This window comes from Malus sylvestris, chromosome 15, assembly GCF_916048215.2.
Source record: "Malus sylvestris chromosome 15, drMalSylv7.2, whole genome shotgun sequence".
Classification (NCBI taxonomy): domain Eukaryota; kingdom Viridiplantae; phylum Streptophyta; class Magnoliopsida; order Rosales; family Rosaceae; genus Malus; species Malus sylvestris.
Genome location: NC_062274.1, coordinates 693769 through 719906, shown reverse-complemented (window position 1 = coordinate 719906; position 26138 = coordinate 693769). Strand labels below are relative to the sequence as shown.

At 39.9% G+C, this 26138-nt stretch overlaps 4 protein-coding genes and 2 non-coding genes across 10 annotated transcripts; 3 read left to right on the top strand and 3 right to left on the bottom strand.

Moving 5' to 3' along the window:
* The first annotated feature begins 5471 nt into the window (after nucleotides 1-5471).
* Nucleotides 5472-7797, top strand: LOC126603122 (uncharacterized). 2 transcript variants are annotated; one of them, XM_050269864.1, is made up of 4 exons: nucleotides 5472-6569; nucleotides 6722-6784; nucleotides 6920-6994; nucleotides 7103-7797. In XM_050269864.1, exons 1-4 carry the CDS (start codon nucleotides 6129-6131, stop codon nucleotides 7559-7561), a joined length of 1038 nt encoding a protein of 345 aa, XP_050125821.1. In that variant the 5' UTR covers nucleotides 5472-6128; the 3' UTR covers nucleotides 7562-7797. The 2 variants fall into 2 exon arrangements, with proteins under 2 accessions (XP_050125821.1, XP_050125822.1); XM_050269865.1 differs by having other exon boundaries at nucleotides 5489-6569; nucleotides 7127-7797.
* A 1988-nt stretch (nucleotides 7798-9785) lies between these two features.
* Nucleotides 9786-12964, bottom strand: LOC126603121 (tubulin beta chain-like). The gene is made up of 3 exons (XM_050269863.1): nucleotides 12316-12964; nucleotides 10814-11083; nucleotides 9786-10735 (listed from the first exon to the last, which is right to left on the bottom strand). Exons 1-3 carry the CDS (start codon nucleotides 12713-12715, stop codon nucleotides 10056-10058), a joined length of 1350 nt encoding a protein of 449 aa, XP_050125820.1. The 5' UTR covers nucleotides 12716-12964; the 3' UTR covers nucleotides 9786-10055.
* A 623-nt stretch (nucleotides 12965-13587) lies between these two features.
* LOC126603123 (uncharacterized) lies at nucleotides 13588-16782 on the bottom strand. The gene is made up of 13 exons (XM_050269866.1): nucleotides 16627-16782; nucleotides 16275-16365; nucleotides 15999-16191; nucleotides 15796-15886; nucleotides 15604-15639; nucleotides 15373-15471; nucleotides 15125-15255; nucleotides 14961-15009; nucleotides 14787-14876; nucleotides 14655-14708; nucleotides 14257-14322; nucleotides 13977-14074; nucleotides 13588-13894 (listed from the first exon to the last, which is right to left on the bottom strand). The coding sequence occupies exons 1-13, from the start codon at nucleotides 16702-16704 to the stop codon at nucleotides 13828-13830; spliced, it is 1143 nt and encodes a 380-aa protein (XP_050125823.1). The 5' UTR covers nucleotides 16705-16782; the 3' UTR covers nucleotides 13588-13827.
* A 365-nt stretch (nucleotides 16783-17147) lies between these two features.
* On the top strand, nucleotides 17148-17237 carry LOC126606103 (small nucleolar RNA Z161/Z228). The gene has a single exon (XR_007617125.1). It is a non-coding gene; the product is annotated as a small nucleolar RNA Z161/Z228 (small nucleolar RNA).
* A 182-nt stretch (nucleotides 17238-17419) lies between these two features.
* Nucleotides 17420-17512, top strand: LOC126606104 (small nucleolar RNA Z162). The gene has a single exon (XR_007617126.1). It is a non-coding gene; the product is annotated as a small nucleolar RNA Z162 (small nucleolar RNA).
* A 699-nt stretch (nucleotides 17513-18211) lies between these two features.
* Nucleotides 18212-25101, bottom strand: LOC126601702 (putative E3 ubiquitin-protein ligase LIN-1). 4 transcript variants are annotated; one of them, XM_050268445.1, is made up of 16 exons: nucleotides 24894-25101; nucleotides 23278-24298; nucleotides 23103-23160; nucleotides 22663-23004; nucleotides 22445-22527; nucleotides 21076-22365; nucleotides 20805-20949; nucleotides 20441-20698; nucleotides 20036-20345; nucleotides 19833-19957; nucleotides 19630-19749; nucleotides 19361-19492; nucleotides 19137-19259; nucleotides 18951-19061; nucleotides 18463-18858; nucleotides 18212-18366 (listed from the first exon to the last, which is right to left on the bottom strand). In XM_050268445.1, exons 2-16 carry the CDS (start codon nucleotides 24216-24218, stop codon nucleotides 18349-18351), a joined length of 4452 nt encoding a protein of 1483 aa, XP_050124402.1. In that variant the 5' UTR covers nucleotides 24219-24298; nucleotides 24894-25101; the 3' UTR covers nucleotides 18212-18348. The 4 variants fall into 4 exon arrangements, with proteins under 4 accessions (XP_050124402.1, XP_050124401.1, XP_050124399.1 ...); XM_050268444.1 differs by having other exon boundaries at nucleotides 22445-22530; nucleotides 23278-24295; XM_050268442.1 differs by having other exon boundaries at nucleotides 22445-22530; nucleotides 24894-25100.
* Nucleotides 25102-26138: the final 1037 nt, after the last annotated feature.

Sequence of the window (26138 nt, the reverse complement as noted above, 5' to 3'; positions counted from 1 at the left end):
TTGACAAAAAAGAAAACAGTTGGGCCTATTGGGTCTTGTTGGACTTAAGTTATTGGGCTTCATTTGGGCCAGGTTAAGTTTGGCTAAATGAATACTACGGCCCCACAAAAGGAGTGGATTTTTTTTTGACCTTTTTTGAATATCGAAATTCACAGCCTCGCCTCCATCCGATTTTTTTCCTGCGATTTTTCCTCCAAAATCCTTTGTTTCTCACACTCCGAAAAATTTGAGAGATGCCGCCAAAGGACGCGAAGCCGCAGAGGGAGGTGAAAGAGGAAGAAGAAGACGACGACGATGAGAAGAGCTTGGGTTCGATTGCGTTGGAGCGCAAGAAAAAGCAACCAACAAAAAGCAGTGGCAATGCGAATGGAATGGCGAGATCTGAGGACAGAGAAGCCGCTAAGGTGAAGGAGGAGAAGATGGACCAAGATTCCGATAAGCCCACGAAGGTGAAGCCCAAACAAGAACCTAGAGTGAAGAAGGAGGAGAACGGCGGCGAGAGCGACGAGGAATTGGGTTTGAAGCCGAAAAGGAGTTAGAATTCGAGGCCCGAAAAGGTTCTTGATTTTTGTTTTTGTTTTCAATTTTGGGTTTTGTTTGAGAGAAACACTGAATTTTACTGTTTTACTGACGAATGCGGGTTATTTGGATGAAGGAAATCAAGAACAAGAAGGTGAAAAAAATGGAGGAGGAGGAGGAGGAGAAGGGGAGGAAGAGGAAGGCTCCAGAGGCTGAGACGGAGGAGAAGAAGAAGAGGGAGAAGAAGGTGTATGATTTGCCTGATCAGAAGAAGGACCCTCCCGAGAAGGTACACTAACAACTACCTTTTTTTCTCTTATTTCTTTAATTTGGATTTAGAAATGTTGCTTTGAAATTATTTGGCTGGTTGTTTTGTTGTATTTTGAAGTTCAGAAGGACCCACTTAGGCAATTTTATGAGTCACTTCACCAGCAAATTCTCCGTAGCGAAATGGCGCAGTTCTGGTGAGTCTTTGCTTCCCCATTTCTTTAATTGTAGCACTCTTTTTGCTCGCTGAGTTGGGTTCTGATAATTGGATTTGCTTGAACAATTATTGCTGGGTTCACTGCATACTGTTTGAGCTGCTTTATACTTCTCATTCCATTCAGGAAATAGAATTTGTTTTGGACTGTGTTTAAGTGTCATAGCTAGTTATTTAGTCTCCGATATGCTCTGCTTGCCTGGCCATTGCAGCATGCACTGAAGTGCTGACTTTGAAGCATCAGAAAGCATGTCTGATCAAGTACCCAACTTGGAATACAAGTAATGAAACATATCGTCGCTTTCTGCAGCTAGATCACTTATACCTGCCATTCAACCAAGCCCTTGTTGTTTGGAATATATGGGAATCAGTAAATGTTTATTTTGGTGGATGCTGCATTAGAGCACTTTAGGTTTTGTTATAGCTTGCAATTGACAGTTTGAAACCTGCATTTTTGGTATGTCTGAGTGGTGGTCGTACTTTTAAAATACATATTACAGATTCATGGTTTTAGCACCAGTTTTGCTTGTTTGCAACCTATAGGTTGCGGATTAAAAGGGAATCTTCTTCATTGCTTGTCCACTAAGCCGTCTAAGTCCATTAGCAGTCCTTTCATGATTGCTTCCATTAGCTATTCATGATTGTGTCTAGTCCACTAGTTGTCCATTAACCTTTCATGATTGTTTCCATTAGCCATGAATGATTGATGGTTGTCTGGCTCCTATAAAGAGCACTTGTAAATCATTTGTAAGATAACTGAATATACATTCATACTAACCTTAATTTGGTATCAAGAGCATTAAAGCTCCATCGAGCATTTTTTTTTCCCGATCCTCATGGCTGAATCCACCAACTCACTTCCCTTGCCCACCCCTGTCACCATTAACGCTGCTGCTCAGTTACCTCTAAAACTCACACCCACCAACTTTCCTTCCTGGCGAGCTCAATTCAATGCCCTGCTTCTTGGATATGACCTGATAGGTTACATTGATGGATCAAAACCATGTCCTGCTGCCTCTTCTGCCGTGTCCTACACCTTCTTGATTCGTCAAGATCAGCTCCTACTACATGCTATCTTAGCTTCTGTCTTTGAACATATTATATCTCTCATTTCCTCCTCTAAAACCTCCAAGGAGGCTTGGGACAAGCTCACCAAGCTCTACGCCAACAAAACACGCTATCGGGTTCTCAACCTCAAAGAACATCTTATGCTCATGCTTCGTGATACACAACCTGTGTCAGTTTTTCTACAAGCTATCAAAGCTATCATCAATGAGCTTGCCATCATTGATTCTCCACTATCCGACGATGATGTTGTTCTACACGTCTTCAATGGTGTTAGACCTGCATTCAAAGAAATAGCTGCCGTTGTTCGAGCTAGCGATACCTCCATCTCCTTTGAGAATCTGTATGACAAACTCATTGAACATGAAACTTTTCTCCAACGGGATGCACCACCAGCTGTTGTTACTCCTATGATTGCCCTTGTTGCTCAAGCTCCCCGCTTCTCCCAGCGTGACTTCAGGTCCACACAAGCCTCCCAACAACGTCCAACGAATACCACCTACAACTCTCACCGTGCTAACAACCACAACTCCAATAATCGTCGTTCCGGTACGGGGTATCGTGGTTTATGTCAATGGTGTGGTACTCAAGGGCATAGTGTAAAACGTTGCCCTCAACTTTCTTCCGCTCCACCTATGGTCAACCACACCACTATCCGCTCCTCAACATCATCTCCTTGGCTGCTCGACTCGGGTGCCTTTCACCATGTCACCTCTGACTCTAGGAACATCCCGGACTCCATTACCTATGATGGTCATGATTAGATTATTATTGGTAATGGAACAGGTTTAAGTATTACACATGTTGGTTCCACATCACTCTCTTTTTCCTCTACCACCCCATTTCACTTAAATGACGTCCTGTGTGTTCCTTCTATTTCTCGTAATATTATTTCCATTGCCAAATTTAATAGACAAAATGCAACCTCTATTGAATTTTCTCCTGATTTCTTTCTTGTCAAGGATCTCAACACGGGAACGGCACTTCTTTGAGGCCCGAATAAGGATGATACATATGAGTGGCCGTGCTTGATGCCTCAAAAACAAGTTATGAGCAGTGTGATGGACTTCTCCAATGTGTGGCACCGTCGGCTCGGTCACCCCAACCATCGAACCTTTCTTCAAATCCAACGTACCTCTTCCATTCCTATGTCTTCAACTCCTTTTGTTTGCACTTCTTGTCATTGCAATAAGAGCCACAAGCTCCTGTTTGGTCATTCTACGTTTGTTAGTAAGCGTCCCCTTAAACTAATTTATAGTTATGTATGGGGTCCTGCTCCCTATTTATCTACTAATGGTTTTTCATACTATGTTATCTTTGTAGATCGTTTCACAAAATATATTTGGTTTTATCCCATGAAACATAAATCCGATGTTTTCTCAATCTTCACAACCTTTAAAGCTCTTGTAGAAAACTACTTCCACACCAAAATAATCACCTTTTACTCTGATGGAGGGGGAGAATATGTTAAACTCAAGCATTTTCTTTCCACAAATGGCATCACTCACCTCACCACTCCTTCACACACTCCCGAACACAATTGTGTTACTGAACGCCGCCATCGCCATGTTGTCGAAACAGGGTTAACACTTCTCCACCAAGCATCCCTACCCCTAACTTATTGGTCATATGCTTTCAAAACTGATGTGTATCTTATTAATAGGATGCCCACTCATGTTCTCAATAATATCTCTCCATACAAAGCTCTATTTGGTGATCTTTCTAACTACATTAAGCTTCGTGTGTTTGGTTGCTTATGTTTCCCTTGGTTAAGACCCTACAATTCCAACAAGCTTTTTCCTCGATCTCGTCCATGTCTCTTTCATGGTTACTCCTCTACTCAAAGTGCTTATCTATGTTTTGATCTCCATTCCCATCGTATGTTTGTTTCCCGTCACGTTCGATTTGACGAAAACACTTTTCCTTTTTCTTCTCCTGACTCCGTTGCCCCTCCAGTTCCTTCCCCCGACTCCACCGCATGGTCTGTTATCACTCTAACAACCATCTCTATTCCTGCTCACATTGCCGAGGTACCACCGGTTCCATCACACACCTCATCTTTTCAGCATGTTGCCACTCATACGTCTTCGGAGGTCTCGGAGTTGTCTCTCCCCTACACCATCACCATCTGCAACTGCCCACCCCCCATCACCACATCTATCACTCCCTCACCCCTACCACTACCACCAAATAATTTCAACCATCACCCCATGACCACCTGAGCCAAAAACATTATCTTGCAATGGTGGGAGCCAAAAACATTAGCTTGGCCATTAGGTCATGTAGAATGAGCCTAACCATCCACCCTATCCTCCCTTGCCTATAAATAGGGCTCTCCTCCTTCATTTCCTTCCCATTTACTAATGTGAAGCCCTTGAGCAACTTCTCCCCAAACTGGGGGTAAGAGCAAGAATGTTTCAATCCTCCCAAATCCTGCAATGGTGGGAGTCTTGTCCACTCACCCTTTTGATTATTCGCAGTGCTACAACTCCAGAAATAGAAACTAGAAACCGACCAAGTATAATTATACCTAGATTGCTTCTGTAAAAGCATGGATTTCAAATTTTCAATGTGAATTCAAGATGATGGAGCATGGTTTGCTACCCAAACAAGAGGCAGAGAAAGTGTTTGAGAAGAAGCGGAAGAAAAGTCAGCTGCAAAAGCTCAATTCTCCAATGAAATCTTCTGTAAAGACGAGCACAAAGTCAGTTACTGTTAAGAAGAACACACCATCACCAATAGCAGGTTCAAATAAAAAGCCGCCAACACTGGTCTCCAAAGACGCATCAAAGCTGTCCAAGAAGCAGAAGACTGAATATAGCAGCTCGAATGACGACTCTGATGACGACTTTATGGTGGCCAGTAGAAATATAACAAAATTGGATGTTAGCCTATTATTCGGCATTTGGATAAACCAATGACAACCTTGGGCTGATAGCCTATTATTCAGCATTTGGATGTAATCAACTTTTCATCGTAGTGAGGATGCATTGCATGAAGGAAGGTGAACAAAATTGGTTTGGAGTTTAACTTTTCGTTCGCAATTGGAGAACATTTTCTACTGCTAATCTATTGTAGCAAATTCAAAGACGGTATATAATGTTTAAAATAGATGACTAAAACCAGTAGGTGGCTTTACCACTCCACTCCATCTATTCGGGTGATAGGAAGATTTACAGAGGCATTTCAACCTTCTTCTGGTCACCATCATTTGATTCATGAGTACCATGCCACTCACAGAGGCATTTCAACTTCCTCTAGTCACGATTGTGTGATTCACACGAGCTAGGAATCGAATCCAAGATGTGTCGTGTGGAATACGAGCTTAAAATTTGTTTCCAACTATTGAGCCACTATGTGGTGGTTGATCTTAGTTTTAATTAATTTTTACAAAGTTAATTATATAAACAAATCTAATTTTAAATACGAAATTCTATAAATTGAGAACGAACAATTTTAAGCAAAAATTTCTGCTCATTATTTGAGTAGCCGAATGTTATTCATGCAAAATTACAAAACGATCCTGTCCATGTGGCCGCACGACACGTAGTCCAACCGTGGATTACGAGACATTTTACCCTCAATTGACTAGGAATTTTCTTGGATATTCCTTCCTAGCAAAATAACTAACCAGGAAAACAGAAAGTAAGAAAAACCAAAAGGATAAAGGAAAACTCCCTCTCTCTCTCTCTCTCCTCAGTCCTCACTCCAGTGCTTCACACGTTCTTATTAAAAAATAATAAAAAATTACAAAGACCATAAACCCTAGGGGCTCGGCCTCAGTCTCCTTCTACTCAACACGTGTCGCTCTCTCCTACCTCCTCAAGGATTATTTTCTCTCGCGTTCTATATAAAACACAGAGAAAAAATACCCGTCCTCCAAGCAACTCACTCTCTCTGCTTTCTCTGTCAATTCTCTCTTCCAATTCTCTCGCTTCCTTCAACGCCTCCGCAGCCGCCGTCGTCCGCCCTGCTTCCTGCGCATATATATACGTGCTTTTGGCCAGAAAGCCTGCAGTATTGCTGCAAAATCTTCGATTGTAGAGAGAGAAAGTGAAAGGCAATGGAACAGAGAGAAACACTAACAATGGAACAAAGGCTCCTCTTCTTCCCCCGTTTTCCGAACGCCAGCGACGGCGAGATAGAGGTGGCGAATATCCTGATTCATCTTCCTCACATGATCTCCGAATTGGAGACTCCGCTTCCAATTCCACTCGAGCTCATCTGGGGATGCAAGGGAAAGAGATCTGTACTCGCCCTGAAGAACGACGGATGCGCTTCCACTCTGCGTCGTCTGATTGGACCTGATTTTTTGTGTTCACTGCAACTCTGGGCTTCTCTGGCTCGCCGGCCTTCGGCGGCCAAGGCTCCGCCGCCGCCCCCCGTCCCTAATGCAGTCAAGAAGGAAACTTCCAGCCCTGATACGCCGCTGTGCTTCGAGCCCAGTGAATCTGACGAGAAGCAGCCTGACCACTTGAGTAGTAAACTCTTTAGTCAAAAAAGGGTATTTCTTTGTTTCTCTGATCTGGGTTTTGATTATCTGGCAATTCTGACAACTGGGTTCTATCTCCTTCTTTTTCTTTCAATTTACGGACTAAATATTTTAATTTATTTACTATTATTTACTGTTTTTTCTGATATATTTTGTTTCTGCAGAAGAGAGAGGACTGGATTACTATTGTGGACGAATTGACTTCGAAGGAAAAATGGCGATATCAAGTGAGTATTTTCTAATTTTTTTTGTTTTTGGTTCTTTTGCAGCAATTTCTCTATCTTTTTTCTCAAATTTAGCCAGATTATCCTTTTTCTTTTTCAATTTATTTATGTAATTTCGCTTTTTGATAATTTGAGCAGGAGCTTGAGGTCGTGAAGCGTTTATTTGAGAAGATGAATGGTCTTAATTTGGAGTTTAAATCGAGGAAAGAGGAGGTATATTTTTGTTTCTTTTTTGCTAATTTATCCTGCATTCTTTTTGTTTCCCTTAAAAAATATTTTTTTCTGTTTTATTTTTCTTACCCTTTTTTTTTTTTTAAACAGATAACGAAATTTAGCCATAAACAGGAACAGGATCCCCATGTGGATACGGATCCAAGTTCAAAACCAGCCGCGCAATTAAGCCAACCGACCCAACTCACATATGTAACTTCGACTTACGTAACTTCGGCTCCTCCGGCCCCAAAACAAGAGCCTTACCAACATCCTCATCAGGTGCAAATGCCAATGCAAATTCATCCTCCTGGTGTGATTCTTTATCAACGTCAACTGCAGCAGCTGATCATGGATCAGACGGCTAAGACTCAAAGAAGAGAGATCAATGCGGGCCCACACGGCGGTCACATTAACCTTTGTTTTAGGGATGCAAACGTGTTGAACTCCTCGCAGCCGTTTGATCTTAGCTTGGTTAACAAAAATATGATTAGAAAAAGGGCAGCCGAGGCAAGGCAGAAGAGACTCGAAATCTGCAGGGTCAAGAAACCTCGCTTCCGCTCCAGATGACGTGGCTTTGGCTCATGTTATTTTTCATTGCTTACCCCCATTAATTTTATTACTTTATTTGGGGTGTAATTTTTATCCAAACCAAAGGTTTGGTGAGGTTTTAGCAATTATTAAGGTGACAGTTTTTAGTCACGGTTTTAGCATATATAATAGTATATTGTATATATTTGGTTACCTATAATTCCATATTATAAAACAAGAGAAGCTCGTAATGAAATTTTGGTCTTTAGGATTTACATTTGTGTTGGTGTTTGATTGATGTATTGTTTAATCTATAATCTGTTCGATAACTATTTTTGTTTGTAACAAAAAATGCGTAAGTCGCTATATGTTTTGATTGAGGGAAGTTCGTTTAGCAGAACACGAAACAAGGTGCATGTAATTTTGAGCCTTTTTTATTCCTTGTGCTCGTGTATAATAAGCATTTTACTGCGTTAGTGTTGTATATCTTTAAATTTTAACTACTTGAGCTATAAATCTCTTTATCAATCACGTAGTGTTAAAAGTTTACCAAGCCGATGCTAATCTTAACAAACAAATAAAATGAGATGACTTGCGTTTCAATTGGTTAAGTATGCACCAGTGTAAACTACATATTGAAAATTCGCAGCCATTGAGTCCTTAGTTGCACAAGTAATGCTTCATTCATCTAATATATATTATATACCAGAGCATAATAGAGTTTTTAATGAGTTAAAAAGTATGCACCGATGGTACTACACGATCATGTCATACGTCGAAGAATAATAGTTAGGAAGTTTTAACAAAACACTCATAGTACTGTTCACTTTTAACGAAAAATCACATTTATACTTTTTTCTGATACTATTCACTATATCTTTAAAAAGAATTTTTCATTAAAAGTGAGGTTTTTTTGAATTTTTCGTTAGTTTTCCTTAATGGGTTATCTCATATAGTAACAACATGGAGCAGGCCTTAAGTCTGGGCCGTTAGAGAAAAATGGCCCAAAAAGAAGATGGCCCAATGGGAATTCTAAGTTGGCAAGAGAATCTCGGCCGTAGATGACGAAGAGTACACTCGCACCCGAATGAAACCCTACTTGTGTTCCTATATAACTAATAGTTATTCTCCGAGATCAGAAGGCCTCAGCTGCCTCCTCCTCCTCCTCTGCTGGGAAAGATGCAGAGTCAAATACTATTATAATCTCCCTCTCTCTCTCTCTTTTATATAATTGTGCGTATAATTTTGTAAATCAAGATAGAATTAAATATTGATGCAAGTGACGAGAATTATTAATTGGTACGAGAAGCTTGCAATTTTATTTGTGCAGGCGATGTTGCACCTCATACTTCCATGACTCTGATGCATCTAAATCATCTGTGTTTTCATTCCTTTCTCTCTTCTTTTCTCCTTTTCTTTGGTTTTTTTAATTGTTTTCTTTTATAATACCATCTAGATTTTCGTGAATTTTGTTTTTATTATCTTGAAATTCCACTGGCATAATCTGAAATTCGTTCGGTTTGGGATAAAATCTGAAATTCCATTGGTTAATTAGGGTTCCTTTTATATCCTATTTGAAATTTTTTGTAATTTCTTAAAACATTTTTTAAGAATTTTTCTTGAAAATAATTTTTTTTTAATTCAAAAACTTGAGAAAATGAAGAGGAGGGAGATAAAGAACTGAAAGAATGAAGAGAGCAGATTGAAGCAGAAAAAAAAGGTGGAGAGAGAAAGAAGAAAAAAGAGATACATTTGGAGTGAGAGTGAAGTGGCAGAGAAAAGAAATAAGTGATTTTAAGTTTAAAATTTTTAAAAAGTTATTTTTTGTGTTTTTAGAAAATATATTATAGTTTTTAGTAAGTCTTGAATTCAATTTTTGAAAATAGTTATACCAAATAAAATTTTAAAGTTTAAAATTTAAAAATTATTTTTGAGTTTGAAAAGTTATATTCAAGTAGAGCACCAAATAGGTTTTTGAATTTCACAATTTTTATTCCCCAACTGCTAAGAGTTTTTCAACCCAAATTTACTTGTTTGAGGTTTTACCGTTTTATACAAATCACCTATCAATCTTAAAGAAAATAATTATGCCCATTTCTATCCGTCAAAGTGAAGCGAATATTGAGTTTGAATCCCAACCTTAATGCAATCTGAAAAAAAGTGTAATCAAAATTGAATTTCGGCGTTGCAAAAAATCTATGAACTTCCATGGTTGCATCCCAACCTTAATGCAATTTGGAAAAAATAATCAACGATTGGCAGCTAATGCAAAAATGACAATTTTATTCCGTACTTGGAAAAGAACAATCACACAATATCGTCTTACAAGATGATATTGTAACAGTAACTTAATCCAGCAAGGTGATGATCTTGCGTGATTAGCCGAGACAACAATCCACAAGCAAAGACAAAAAAATGATAAAACCAAAAACACAGATTTTACCATTTAAGTACACAAGCAAGTAATAAAGGACACCCCTTCCATGTCAAACATCTCTTTCCTCCCGTCCTGATTTGTGATTGCCGGCATGTTCTATTCCTCGTAATTCTCTTCGGCACCTTCCTCCTCGTACTCGCCCTCATCCTCCACGGTTGCATCTTGGTATTGCTGGTACTCCGCAACCAAATCATTCATGTTGCTCTCTGCTTCGGTGAACTCCATCTCGTCCATGCCTTCACCGGTGTACCAATGCAAAAAGGCCTTGCGCCGGAACATGGCTGTGAACTGCTCGCTCACTCTCCTGAACATCTCCTGGATTGAAGTAGAGTTACCAACAAAGGTAGATGCCATTTTCAAACCCCTGGGTGGAATATCGCATACGCTTGACTTCACGTTGTGAGGGATCCACTCAACGAAGTAGGACGAGTTCTTGTTCTGCACATTGATCATCTGTTCGTCCACCTCTTTGGTGCTCATCTTCCCCCTGAACATAGCTGAGGCTGTCAGGTAACGTCCATGACGAGGGTCAGCGGCGCACATCATGTTCTTGGCATCCCACATTTGCTGAGTCAGCTCCGGCACAGTGAGGGAGATATACTGTTGAGATCCACGAGAGGTGAGAGGGGCAAACCCGACCATGAAGAAGTGAAGACGTGGAAATGGAATGAGATTCACGGCCAGCTTCCGGAGGTCTGAGTTCAACTGTCCAGGGAACCTTAGGCAGCATGTTACACCGCTCATGGTTGCAGATATCAAATGGTTCAGGTCACCAACTGCAAACCAGAGATAAAATTAAGTACAATTAGAACCGGTGCTATAATAATTGTACAAAGAATTAGATTGTCACTCACAGCTTGGGGTGCTGAGCTTTAGGGTCCTGAAGCAAATGTCATAAAGTGCTTCGTTATCAAGAACCATGCATTCATCTGCGTTCTCAACCAGCTGGTGCACCGAAAGAGTGGCATTGTATGGTTCCACAACGGTGTCTGAGACCTTTGGTGAAGGGAAAACAGAGAACGTGAGCAGCATCCTGTCAGGGTATTCCTCTCTAATCTTTGATATGAGAAGGGTTCCCATTCCAGAACCAGTTCCTCCTCCAAGAGAGTGGCACACCTGAAAACCTGGCCCGTACAAAAAAGAATATGTCAATCAGCATATCGATAACAAAAATGGAAATGGGTAAGTGAGATTTCAAGTTTTTACAGGAACAAGGATCCAATACAATCACACATCCTCACACTAACAAATCAATGATACAATCATACAAGGCCCTATAAGCCAAACTAAAAATGGTTGAAAAAAGTTCTTACTGCCATCTTAGAATATAAGCTAAATGTTCCACTGTAAGCACAAATCAGTAATCCTCAAACAATTAAGCATGTTCCATTGTGTAAGTTACTGCCATCTCAGATTTACTGCAACAGTTAATTTGCTTAAAGAACCGACACAATGTCTGTGTGGTGATATATTGACGGTTGGGAAATCACAATCATATCAAATACAAAGAAAGTAATCAGATTTGCTAATTTACATGTAAATTAGCAAAAAAACAGATCAAACATCAAAGACTACTTTCTTGATCTGTTTATCCACTGAAGACCATAAAACTGGGGGGACCACAAGCAACTCAGCCTTATAAAGACAAATTATATAAATGGAAAATGAAGACAAATTATAATAAAAGTTTTTTTTAGTACATCGATATTTTTACACTAGAAAGAGAGTTCGGTTAAACCACACAATGAACAATTTAATTCAGTATAAAGAATATTGCTTTTATAAAAAAAAATAATATGTGCGAGACGCAGTACAGTTGCCCACATGGCAATGTTGGGAAGCTGACGATGAATATGTCAGATCAACAATGAAACAAAAAGTACAGGACAAGATTAGAAATTAGAATCGTTTTATCTTAGATCCTCTGCCAAGGATGCGGAATAAAAAATGCATTGACTGCCACGGTCAAGTAGTTGAAATTGTAATCAAGTTTACCGAGCAACTTTATAATTTTGGAATTAGATTGAAGTTTTGGATGAAGGATCTGACAATCCTAGCTTTGTAATTAGGTTAATGTTAAATATGTAATTAACAACTCATTCAAATAGCTAATGAAAACTGTAATCAACTGAATTTTCAAGCATCAATGTTTATAATCTCGCAGAAAATCAATTCCGATTCAGAAGCATTTTGAAGTCAGATTATCAATCTTTAACGACGAACTCATAGAGCTACAGAAAACAGAAACCAACTGAACAATCAATCAAGCATCAATATATTCAATAGAGCAGAAATTCAAATCCAATTCAGAAGCATTTCATTTTATAATTCATGTCGAAATTAAAAGAAAAACTACCTTGAAGGCAATCACAATTCTCGGCCTCCTTGCGAACAACATCGAGAACGGAATCGATCAACTCAGCACCTTCGGTATAGTGTCCTTTCGCCCAATTGTTGCCGGCGCCGGACTGGCCGAAGACGAAGTTGTCAGGGCGGAAGATCTGGCCGAAGGGGCCGGATCGGATGCTGTCCATGGTACCGGGCTCAAGATCCATGAGCACGGCGCGGGGGACGTACCTACCGCCGGAGGCCTCATTGTAGTAGACGTTGATCCTCTCGAGCTGGAGATCGGAGCCGGCGTCTCCGCGGTACCTTCCCGTGGGGTCGACGCCGTGCTCGTCGCAGATGACCTCCCAGAACTTGGAGCCGATCTGGTTGCCGCATTGGCCTCCCTGGATGTGCAGAATCTCTCTCATTGTCGCGACGGAGGTGCCGGAAATGAAGCGAGATCTGCTGCGCTTTTAGGGTTGTGGGAGGATTGACGAGAGGAGGGAGAGAGGCAGATTATGAAGGAGAAGGGGAGGAGAGAGTGGGAGGGTGGTTAGGAAGGTAATAATAGCCGGTGGGATATTTTTTTAGCCAATTAGCATGTTGGTTGCCGTGTGTGTGACAGCCAGACAGAGAGAGTACGGACAAACAAACTACCATCTCTCTCTTCTTTCTCTCTCCTCTTTCTCTGTGTTGCTCTGGCCGGCATGGGTGCGCACGTTAATTCGGGGATCCCACCCGCCCGCCAGATAGTTTCCCGCGGGAAACAGTGTTAGAATTTAACCGTTGATCATAAGATTTAGTCCGTTGATTTCCTTTTTACTGTCATTGACTCTGTTTGGCTGGACCAGAAAATTCCCGAAAATTGTGTGCTGCATCGATGTATTGCATACATTGTGATGTTAAATCGTATATTTCTCCACAAAAAAAAAAACGTATAATCCGTTGCATGGTTTAAACGTCCGCTGAAGTGATGAATGGCGTGCAATGATGCATTGTAAAAAAACTCGAAAGAGTGTTGAGTCCAAGCAACATGTTTTGATTCCGTTCTGGTGCTAGATTTGATCTCCTTTAATCACTGTTGATCCCTTTAGTACATTCAATTCGACGATCGAAAATTGTATTCAACTATCAGAAATTGAAGGACATATAAAAGGTGAAAAAAAAAATGTGCGGAGAACGCCACCCTTGGAGAAACTGCTCAAACGGCTGAATTATTGTCAATAGGCATTGACAATCGGACAAATACTAATAATGTTTTTAATTAAATAAAATAATTCTGAATCTGAAAATCCATGTGTTGGGATCCAAAACCAAATTCAATAATACCCGATTCAGTAGATCTTGATATGTGATGGCAAAGATTACTAGATTAGAATAATCATCGCTCCATTTCCCAGTTACTAACACAAGTGACTTTTTTCCATCCACGCTCATACCCATGAATCAAAAGAGTTCAAAGACATTACAAAAATTTACACAATTCGATTGGTAAAGGTGACAAGGATACCGAACATTAACCGCGGCAATCTACGACACCCTAGTGCTGCGGTGGAGGCTCGTTGCAGTGCTTCTTGAAGTTCACAGCCTCGTCCGTCAAATATTCACTGAAAAGTGATCCCCGTCAGTGACATTGCTCAAACGCAAAAGTGGTGAATGAGCATGATGACAATTTACAAAGGAACTCACCAAATTCGCTCGGCCATATGAGGTACTTCCCATCTAGGGCTCCAAGGAAATTCAGTTAGAGGAAGTGACTTGATTGGCACACCTTGGAGGTTGAAATGCTACATCATTACACAAATATATCCCCATCAATTAATGAGTTTTGACTAGAAAACATATATACCAAGAACAATAATTGAACAAACTGCACATGTACAGCTGATATACGTGATTAACTAGCTATATATATACGGTTTAGTATTGCTGTAATCATTAATTCATAAATTTCTATGATTATCCTTGCCTGTGAACTTTGAAGCATCAAAGCCGGCTTTTGCTTTGGAAACTGAGTTGAAATCGAAACATGAACCTATACAAAACAAGACAATCAGAAGCTTGGTCACTTGAAAAGGGAAGATTAACTAGACTGCAGTACCAACTGTAGAGATAAAACAATTGAAAATAGAACAAAAGTACCACCAGATAACGCACAATAACATAGTAGATTGGAAAAACTCTTGCTATTCACAACATTAAACGACACTGAATCCACGTGAATTACTGCTAGATAAGCCAAATGCTTATAAGAAAGGTAGAAACAAAATTGTATAGATTAAGCGAGTTCTTAATCAATGGTCGAGCACATGCTTTAGCTTAAAGGAATATTCAATACAAAGATGATACAGTGATGATCATATATACCAGAAAAGTGAAAACTCCAGAAGCAGTAAGGAATGTTGCCTTTCTGCATAAGACCTGCCCAATTAGACATGAACAATTAGTATTAAAGTTTCAAGAACTTTGCAGAGAGCATTACATGCCTAGGATGCCTACCGAATCAGCTTCCACTGGTCTTCCAAACTGCAGAGCTAATGCCTCGATAAAGCGCCTCCTAACATCAACCAAGGAGACCGCCTCCAAAACCTGAATAACAAGGCAAAATATACTTACAAATATGAAATATTTTGTACTTAAAAGTGCCAAAATATAAACTCAAATGCAGCTGACCTGCTTCTCAAGAGATTCTTCAAGATGCGGAAGGTATTCAGCCATGCACCTTTCAAGAGTAAGAAAAAAAAAATGAAACTGAAATCCATAATGAACCAATACTAGTAAAGTATAGATGACTTAAGCATTTCTAATTTATAGGACAGAACATATAACTGACATACATCCCATTCAACCACGGACGAAGTTTGACTTCATCAATGGAAAATAGAGTCTTCAACTCTGAGGTAGACACTAGTTTCAATCGAGGTGCTGAAGGAGTGGAAACATATTTTTTCTCAACAGGATATATAACCTGCACTACCCAGAATTCACATCATTGAATACAATGTCCGGGAAGAAAGGTAAAAATTAGGGAAAAATGGGTTCAAACTTGGGGGTGGGGGAAGACAGAGAAAAAGAGATTATCAACCTGCAAGTATATCTTTTGTTGATGTCTCCAGGGGTATGCAGGCACCATCTTATTTATGTTCATGTCTAAAAGAGGAACTGCAAATTTGACCTCCTCTGGCTACGCTAAAATTCAGAGGCATAAGGACCACATTTATAATCAGAAGCTACACAGGCAAGTTCTAGTGAACACTGGTCATTCCATAGAATCAATAACAACAGTCAAACATGTTTTTTGCTCAATCGTTAATACCTTGTCAACTCCGGAACTCATCTGCATCTCAATGCCCTGAAGCAAAACATAACAAGTGTTTTTCATAACGTCATAATTAAACTAGATACTGATGAAAATGTTCCTCCTAGTGCATCCCTCACACCCAAACAGAAATCTAGTAATATACATAGTGTTTTTCATTCAAATTTCTCACAGTTGTTTGAAGCATACCTCACGAGCAACAATTGTGCTAATTTCAAACTTCAACCTGTCATCATCAACTTCTGCAACGCGCTTCTTCTGGTAGGACATGTACTGATCCCTTTAAATTGGAACACACATATTTCATCGACAACCAAGAGAGTAGTTAGCTACATTATTCCTAAAAGAAACACAAAACTATAAAGAAAATGTATAATCGAAAAATCCATCACCTTAGTTCTTGAATGAGAAGCATTAGCTGTGTAGGGTCTCTGCTATTCCAATCACTCAAACACTTCATGTGAAACTTTGAGTCCCCTTCTCCCTCATCGGGCGATACAAGAAACTGCTGAAATCTCTCATCATCAGGTCCGAATATAACATCCGGTGCAGAGAATGGAGACTCCGAATCAAATATAACATCCCCTACAGCAAATCAAAACCCATACTCTTAGCAATTGAAAACAATCAGTACTACATGAAACTGCTTATTACAACAATCCACTCACACTTGATAACGTCTAGACAGTAGGAAATGACTAAGGTGAACCGGTCGAGAAATCCGGGGTAGTACTTGCTGCCAGACCACTTGTTCTCAATCTGCAATGCGAAATCGATCCTGTAAAATGTCCTAAAAAATCTTTTTACAAAAACCCTAGATTGTACGACGGCTCAGAGAATTCGGCATATTATACAGCAAATGAAAATCCAAGAACCCTAGATTGTCTGGATTCCGAGAAAATGCCTCAGCGAACTATTTCCGTCGGGACGAATGAAATGAAATTTTGGAGTTTCTCCGGAATTCGTTTTCTTTGCAAAATTGGAAATGAAGCGAAGACGTTGGGTTTACGAGGGCATTACCTTGACGACGAGAGGGAAGTGAGTGAGGAGGTAGTTGAGCTGGGCGGCGACGAGCGGCGGAACACTCTCCGACGACATGGTGGTCGCAGAGCGAAGAGACTGAGAAATTGATCTGGTGGAAGTGAAATTCGTCACCTCAACTGAATCAGGAAGTAGGAGAGACCTAAAACGGCAGCGTCCAGCACTAACCTGCGCCTTCGGCCCAACAAGTTGTCATGTAAGTGGGCTTGGTCCAATAGTTGTTTTTTGAGGCCCATCAGTTTATGAGTCTATTAGGCCCATTTTTTCAAGTCCAGCCCTATCAAGGGCAGAATTGCGAGTCCAGATCCAAATAAAAGGGCAAAACCGGCAAGACGAAAGTATGAAAACCCTAATAAAGTCTCGGTCTGCGTTGTTTTAATCGTAACGCCACGGCCTCCGCTTCTCCATCCGAAAACTCCACACCCTCTCTCGCCTTCTTCCCGATTCTGTTATTCTTTCTTTTTATTTAGCAAGTAGTTCAGTTGTGCAAAATTAGTATGAAATCAGATGATGAATTTGGATTAATCATCTCACGACGGTCGTCTGAGACTCAGTGTCGAAGCTGAAACGATCCTTTGCTTCTGATGGTTTCCTAATTTTTTTTTTTATTTTCTTCTTATTTTTGTTTAAATTCGTCTTGTTTTTTACCTGGATTTTATTGATTTGGGTATGGGATGGAGCATGGTGAGGAAGATGGTTACCTTACCGGCCATTGCTTTTGTTTGTGAAGTTAATATTTAGGTTTTTTTTTATTATTTATTTTCTTAATTGAAGAGGCACAATGAGGAGAAATTATAGTAGTGGTATTTATGAGATTCATAAATCAATGACTAAAAATTTTAGTCCTTTTCATTCTGAGTGCCTTGATTATTTTGTTTTTTATTTATTTTAAAAAATTTAATAAGCAAATATTAGTTTTGATATATTTTAATATGCGATGGCCGGCCGATTATCGGAAATTGAGAATGGTGTGTGTGAAGTAAATATGGATTTGCAAATTAAAAAGAGTAAATTGTAGAAATGGTTTATCAACTTTAATCAAATTACAAATTAGAGTAATGTTTCCTCAATTCATGAAAATGCTTAGCTATCTTTTTTTTTTTTGTGAATTTCGTTAGAATTTTGGCAAAATAAATTGTGTTGGAAGAATCATTGGGACAATTGGGATCTCTCAACTCATCAAAACGTGTAGCTCTGATCATTTTTATCAACTTCGTCAGAATTTTGTCAAAATGAGATACGTTAGAATGATCAATACTACAATTGGATTAAAGTTAAGGAATTATAGTTGCACGTTTTGATGAGTTGGAGAACAATGCTAATGAATTTTTAGTCGAAAGACTAATGGTAATAGATTTTTAGTTGAAGGTCATTGCTACAATAGACTGAGAAATTCTGTTTCTGAGAAAATATAGAATTAGGTTTTTGGACTTGACAAAACGTTGGTCTTGCCGGTAAATTCTGTAAGAAAATCTGTTAATTCCAACCGCAACACATCCCGGCTCCCTCCTGCCGCCGCACCATCAAAATATTGGAAAATGCCACTTTGGTAAAGGATAAAAGATAAAAAAAAAATGGTATTAATATAAATTTATTGATGTTATTCGTTTTTCCCATATGTTTAGCCTGATTTTATATTGAACCCTGATGTAGCTTCTTCAGCAAGGAGTCGAATTTACATGTATAATTATGCTCATCTTGCTAGTCTAGTGCCCAAACCTGCAAAATAACAAGCAAAAACACTGGATTAAGATGAAACTCAGCGTTTTTGGTTATCTGAAAGCGCTCGGGTACATCATAGTTTCCATCTCTAACCTGAATTCTGCCATCTGATGAACCCGCATACAGCATTCCTCCATCCATGTCTGCTGCCAATGATGTAATCTTGGCGTGTCCTCCGGTAACCATTCTGAACGAAGCAATTCGTGTGAACCTTTCCTTCAACCAAACCTCAATCGTCCCGCACTTGCTGGCCGTGAATATCAAGTCGTTGTTGATGGTTATTCGTTGGATGTCAAGCCCGGTTGTGAACGATCCTACCACTGCCTTGTTGGGAAGCGAGAACATCTTTCCGGCTGAGGCATCTACTGATGAACCGCCAGCATATAGAATGCCGTCGTGGATATGGAGGGAGTAGATGACCTGTTTCCCAAGCAGCTTTCTTGTGCCAGAGTAGAATGTGCTTGATGTGTATTTGCCCAAATCAACCTCCTGCCATATTTGATCAAATTTATTGAAATGGTTGACTATTTAGAACGCGGAGAGCACGTCCTTCACAGAGCGAACTGCGTGCTTTGATTTACCTGGATGCTGTAGCCAGAGCAACCACAGTATAAACTAGTCCCGGCAATGGCAAGGCTCTTTACGTATTTGTTGAAGTTTATGTGCTTTTGAACTCCAGACCACTCGTACACCTGCACAAATATAACCATAAAAGAAGGAACCCTTTTCTTCTGTACTATGTCACAATTGTTAAAGGCTGCACTTACCTTAACTCCGGTGCCCTGAGAAACGAAGCATGCCATTTTACCATTCGCTACCAACTCATAAACTGCATCCTTCACGTCATGAACTTGGAGAAAATGAATCTCTTCGGCTTTAATCGCCCATATCTGTAGACGAGAACACGTTTATAGATAATCCAGTCCTGAACCTTAAACTGTAAAGAACGGATGTTAATGAGAACTATTTTCAAGAGTTATAGATGGCTTACTCGAATTGTTTTGTCTAAAGAACCGCTGTATAATTTGTCGCCTGTAGGTGAAATATAGAGGCATGTAACAGCCTTCGCGTGCTCACGAACTTCTTGAATCAATCGTGGCACCTTCTTCCCTGCCTCCCATACCTAAAGGGAAGACAATATTAGTCTCAGCTGCTGTTTAGCAAATCTTTCTGTATTCAACTCCGCTTAATACAATTTGTGTATAGAGCCTCGATTTTAGGCTTAAGTATCAAATGCATGAGTTCTGGTTTGGCCTACACCTTTATAGTCCCATCCGAATGGCTGCTTAAAATGCGACTTTTCAGATGAAGCAAAGACAGAACCTCCCCGTTCGTGGATGATTCCAATTCAAGCACTTCGGAACAACTCCACAGCTCTGCCTACATTGCAAAATATCGAGTAAGTCAGTAATCTTTCCATATGAATTGCTTCAAGTTGATATTATGCTCCCCAACCCACTTACTATATCAATAGATGACAAGTTCATCAACGCTTTCATTATGTCGTTTGCCACGAATGCATACTTCTTGAGCTTTCTCAAGGTTTTGTAGATGGGTTTAGCATACACTCTTAGTGCTTCAAGTGCAGCTGCAATTGGTAAGTTTGAAAAGGTTAACTTCTATTCATTTGCGTACCATAACAAAACGTTTTCAGCACCAAATTTACCTGGATCGTTGACAAAAGATTTCAAGGCAAGAGTTGCCAAAATCTTCTCCTCCATATTATTCGACGATTGGAGAACATTCATGAATTCGTCAAGCAAGGCCTTGCAAGCGCCACTTTTCACGCCAGTATCAGGAAGTACAGAGAGCATGTGTGTAAGCCATGTAGCAATGACAAGACATGACTTTGCCATCTCTAATGAATTACTCTTGAGACATTCTTCCAAAGCTTTAAAAATCGACCCCTTTTCGTGGTTGCAAAGTACAAAAGCGACCCTTTTCTGCCAAGAGGTTACAGCTTTCTCTTCTTCGTCCTGTTTAGGAGCATTAAAAGATCAGGGATTCAGGATTCACAGCAAATTATGTGGTATAAACTGTGATAGAACGAAAACACCAAAAAAAGGCACACCATTGTTTCCATGAAATCATTGTCGTGTTTCCTCAGCCGCTCTGCCTTCATCAAAGCATTGTAAGGTTGATCAAACCCTGCAGTCTTGAGTAACCAGGCTTCAGTATTCGAATCCCCTGAGGAAGTCACTCGTCCGGTAAGAGATAACAAGGTATCCAGAGCCATCATTTGAGAATTAGGGAAGTCTTTCCGCCGCATCGCTTCAATTAATGCCTCAATTGCATCTTCCCTGTAAATGCTCATCTTCCACGGCTCAACCTGGAAAATCGAACCATAAACTATGTTTAGGTCGCCTAGTGAGTGTATACCAGAAAGCTTGACTTGCAAGTTAATGAATAAAATTGAAGTCAAGAACAAAGGAAACCAGAAGATCAAGCTGAAGAAGAAGAGAAGCGATTGTAGGTTGCTGCTCCATCGGCGCCATTTGGAGATATACGAGAAAAGTGTGCATCGTACTGAATGCTCCTTCGTCTTTAATCATGTGCAGGATCTGATTGCTCAATGTTCTCCTGCCCATCAGAAGAATGTAAATTACCGTCAAAGTTGTATTTAATTTGGTCAGGTTTCCGATGTGAGACTTTTACATTCTTCAACAAGTACAGTGCAACTCAGAGAGAAGTGAAGAAAAACTGTACCTGTTCAACTGAACCAGCTCCGAAAGAAATTCTACACATATGCCTCGCACGCAATCATTTCCGGCATGAAACAATTCAAGAACAGGAGACAGATCGATTCTATTTGCTATCAAGTTCCTGCAACTTTTTTCAGCTTGCATACAACATAATAATATTGAAACAATCGATCTTGTCCCTTCTGCTTTATCCAAAAACCTTACAAGTCCAGGAATCCCGTTTGCAGATATAACACTCAACGCGTTAATAGATCTGCTGTTTTCGTCTCCTCCCATCAAGATTTGCTCAATTATTGCCAATGCAGCATCTTTAGGCTCCATCACCAACTGAAGATCATCCAATTCCTCAGTTTTGCTTAGAATTATCTGGACAAGGGAGGGTATGAGATCATGTACTGAAAGCTGAGCAAATGCAGGCCTCAACTGGTAAATAAGAACAGCAGCCTCAGCTAGTCCATTCTTTAGCAGAGTAGCGAGGCAATCGAGGTCAGAATCTACACTCGTAAGAGTTTCTCCAACACTTTCTTCTGAAAATATTAGCTCTGAGAGGATGTAAATTGATGATCTGAGGACCTCTCGGCTCAGGGAAGCTGAAAGTATTTCGATGAATCCGTTGACAGTTGTCAGTTCAGATAAGTAAGAATGCACTGCGGGATCAGCCTTTGAGTCCTTCCATAGTCTGGCTATTGACAACACGGCTGCCTCACATTCTTGTAAGTTTTCTGAAGTGCATAGACATGAAACATGAGGTTTCAAACTGCTGATAATTGTCTCGACTGCAGCTTGAGATATCACACTTGTTGGTGATGTAGCAACCGTTACTCGCATGAATCTTTTGTTCCGTTGGATGATATTGGTATAATCATCGGCATTGCTGTGACCTAGGAAACTAGGTGTTCTCTGTGAAGTGGCTGTTGCTGAATGAGTTTCTTTCCCGGAGGAGGGGTCGAATGATATTTTTGGTGATTCAGAGTACGGAGACTCTTGAGCAAGTTCAGGATGCTCTTCTTTCCATGATGTTATTAGTCTTTTCAGAACGTAGTTCGTTTTTGGCAGTGTAGAAGTCGCAATGGGTTGCCTTGTAATGGGGCATGTCGTGTTTCCTCGTTTGAGCCATTCTTGGATTGCTTTTCTTTCGTATGTCTGGCCTGTTTCGAGGGTAACTGGATCACCGAAAATCTGGCCAGTGATAGGGCAAACAAAATCCTTAGGCGGCCTTGATTTATGTGTCAGTCTATCGGAATATGGGATTGAACTGCAACTGTGGCTTCCTTCATCATTTTCGTTACGTGGACTGCACAATTAGAAGAAAGTTAAATAAAAAAAAACCGAAATAGGGGATGTTTTTAGTAGATCTAAACTGAAAACTTTACCTATCTTTCGACTTTTGGCCATTCACATGATCCGAAATATCACTTTCTGTCCGGCTGGAAGTTTTCCTGCAACTTTTCGGAGTCTTCTAACCAAACACAACGCACATTTTCAGTTAAAATCCAGCAATTCAACTTTGTATAGTAAATAGAACATACAAAAAATGCTTGACAAGTAAAGATCTTGGATTAATTAGTAGGTGTAGGGTTTGTGTCATTACTATCACTTCGCAATCGGAGTCTGCTGAGCTGATGCTGAACTCATTACTAATGACTGGAGATGCAGGCAAAGAGGTTGTAATAGCTGAATCCGTCATGCGAGTGGAAAATAAGCGCAATACAGAAGTGGCTTCGTTTTTAGACTGCACACTGTCTGGCTTTGGAGATAAAATCTTTGGAGAAGTTCTAGGCGATTGAAAAGGAGAAAAGATTGAAGGAGTGTGTATTCGACTCTTTCTTACAGATGGCTGTACATTTTCCACACTTTCCTTTTCATCCAAAGCCACAATAGCATCGATAGCCTCGTAATCTGATTCGTCTTCATTTTCCTCAGGGATGCCTTCCTGGAATAATGCACCAGATAAATTCATGCATTTCAGAAAGCATAACATTTAAAAACAAAAGCTGCTTCCTAATATTGCAAATGAATTTTCGGGTTTACCTGAGGATCCCATCTAGCAGACTCCAATTTCAGTAAGGATGCAGAAGTTAAATTCATTCTGTTTTGACGAAACATCAAAATGGTACACACTTATTAGAGTTCTAAACAAATCAAGTGTTCAAATTCTAAATTCTCGTCGTTTTTATTCATCGCAGACTAATAACTATTTCCTCACCTGCTTGTTTCTCTTGTGCTATCTTTAGACTTGAGGACGGGAGAAAAACCGGCACTCTTGGGCAAGATAGGACCAAACTTTACGAAATCAGGAATTGAGTGGCTGACCTCATGCAACGGAGTCATTGGTGCCTCTGCGATTGGCAGCATTGGAACCACCTTTTTACTTGGGGTTGTTGAATCAGTGTTCATGCAATCCTTAAAGTACTTTGCGTAAAGCCGCGTGTTCTCATCCAACGATTCTCCATAAAGCTGCTCCAGCTTTTGCAACTTCTCACCCTGATCAGGCCTCATCGAATAGACCACTGACTCGTTAAAAAGATGATCAAGATCAGCTGTAAAAGACAGATCAGCAGAATCAGGGATTACTTCCATCACAAGTCTGTGCCTCTGCTCCGAATACCACCCTATAATTGAGCTCATGTGTGGAAGAAACAGATTTTTCCATAGCTCGGGAGCAAAATCTATCCTTGAGAAGAAAGGGTCAATTATAAACATCTCAATCACATGGAGAACCGCTAGTTGGATATTGTTGCGCAATTTCGAAAGGTATGCTAGGTTGAGGTGTGCCCAAGCAGATAGATAATAATTGGGGACTCCAGCAGTTCTCTGGTCACAATTCAACATTGCACAAACTTGCAACATTTTTTCAGCATGATCAAGTCTTGCAAGCTTAGTTTCCATGTTTGAAGTTCCGATAGCTTCTTCGAGGGATTCAATACCCCAGTCCAGATTTGCCAGCACTGCTTGATCAGAGTATCGAACCTCAGTATCTCGGTCACAACTTCCATCTTGTGCTGCCAATCTCTCAGCACATTGTTCCCTGTGTTGGGCTCTTTGGTCTTTGTTGATCAGCTGATCCCTGATAAATCCATCAACTGTGGTCGTTAAGATCCTAACAATGTCCTGTTGGCCCATTGCAAATCCATAGTTTCTAGCCATATTTGGATCTTGGAGATGATACTATCTCATCAAATTATTTACCTCATCATCTCATTGCAATTCGGGGTTCCGTTAGTCTGCTGAGAAAAAAATAAATGAATCTTCAATAACAAAATCAAAACACAAATCAAACACAAGTCCACTAGTAATCTAGTAGAGCTGATCAACCATTTCTGACTCTGAAACAAAACCTAAAGTTCGACCTCACCAGCTTTTAAGAAGCGCATGCAATCATTAGAATTGAAATGATTTATGCACTTCCGTTTTCTCCTTCTGCACCCTCCCTTGGTTTATGTCCCTTGATTACAGCTAGAAAAAAAGAGACGAGTGTAGGAGAAGAAAAGGGAGTGCAGAAATCGTTTTCCTAATCAGAAAAGAAAACATCAACCCGAAGAAATCATGTAAAACCATCCAACATACATGTTCATAACTATGTTCCTGTATTTGATCACAAAATCATCAAATGTATGACCAGATCATAACTCAGACATCTATAACAACGCCATGCACGTCACATACATACATGCATACATATACCCTATATATATATATCATTAGAGAAACTCAATCTTCTTGTTGCTAAAAGGAGAAAGAAAAAAAAATTCAGTCGTTTCTCTTAAAAAAATGGAAGAACCAATGAAAAGAAAAGAAGATTGGATTCTGGAAAATGGTTACCTTATTGAGGAAGTTAGGTAGCCTCAGAAGTGGAGTTGGTGATTATTTTGTGATTCTTTTCCAGAAAATCCTCATTAGAAAAATGATCACTTTTTCTTCAAGCAAACTACAGAGAGAGAGAGGGGGGGAGAGGGAGAGAGAGCCGGCTGGTGGTGTTTCTTATGCTGGAAGACTGGTAGGCTGGTAGCAGCTGTGCCGGCAGAGGGAGGCTGGTGCTCAAGTGATGATCAAAGCAAACCGTGGACTGAGCATTAAACTAATATGCTAATCACTGTTTCTGTCGTAATTAATAATTGATTAAGATTTTGAGTAGTCGTATGCAATGACACCATTGACAAGAGAGCATTTCGCCCTTTTGGCTTAATCATTGGACGCGCGTGAATAATATCTATGATCTCTCTGTCTATACCAAGCCAGACACTCATTCACTGACCAAATCAAAGCCTTCAAATTGTTACTGCAAATTAACTAACATTTTTTAATTTTTTATGTTGAAAGGTACTGGAAAGTGCTTTTCCATAAAGAATTGTTAAAGCTAGAAGCACAAGTTTTACCAAATCCAACGTCATCAGAAGTATAACTTGACCGATTATATTTACGCATTCAGTATTGTTTTGGAAAAAGCATTTGAATGTAGTTCCGAAAAAATACCTACTAAAAAGCGTTTGTATAACTCGTAAACATTTTTTTTTATTTTTGCAAAACGTAGTTGGAAATGCCTTTTGTTTACTCCTTCTAAAAGCAATCTCAAACAAACTCTAACGATAGATATTTTGTTACTTTGTTCCTAAAAAATAGAAAACATGAAAAAATAGCAAAGATGACTAAAATATACCGGTACTAGTCTACGAGGCAGTTGTTGGACTTGGACTTGGAGGATGATTCTCTACTCTCCTAATCTCTTGTACCCTTACATTCTCTCCTATTTGAACAGTTATATTAAATCACGTTAATATCTTATATTAATTTTTTTATAGAGATAAGTTTATCTTACATTGCCGGTCCCAAGCCCGGATAAAGGAGGAGGGGGAGGGCGTCAGGTAGTCGACAGCCGGCACTCCATGATCACGTCGAATCCTTATGAATGAGATAAAAAATAATGTGTAAAAAGAAATGATGAAAGGAAATAAGAATAAGAGAGTAGAGAATCCTCTAACTTTTGTGGATGACGTTAGGCTCATAGGGTCCAATATTAAAACGTCCCTTTCACTTCGCTTCCCGCGCTCCGTTCCAACCTAATATTTC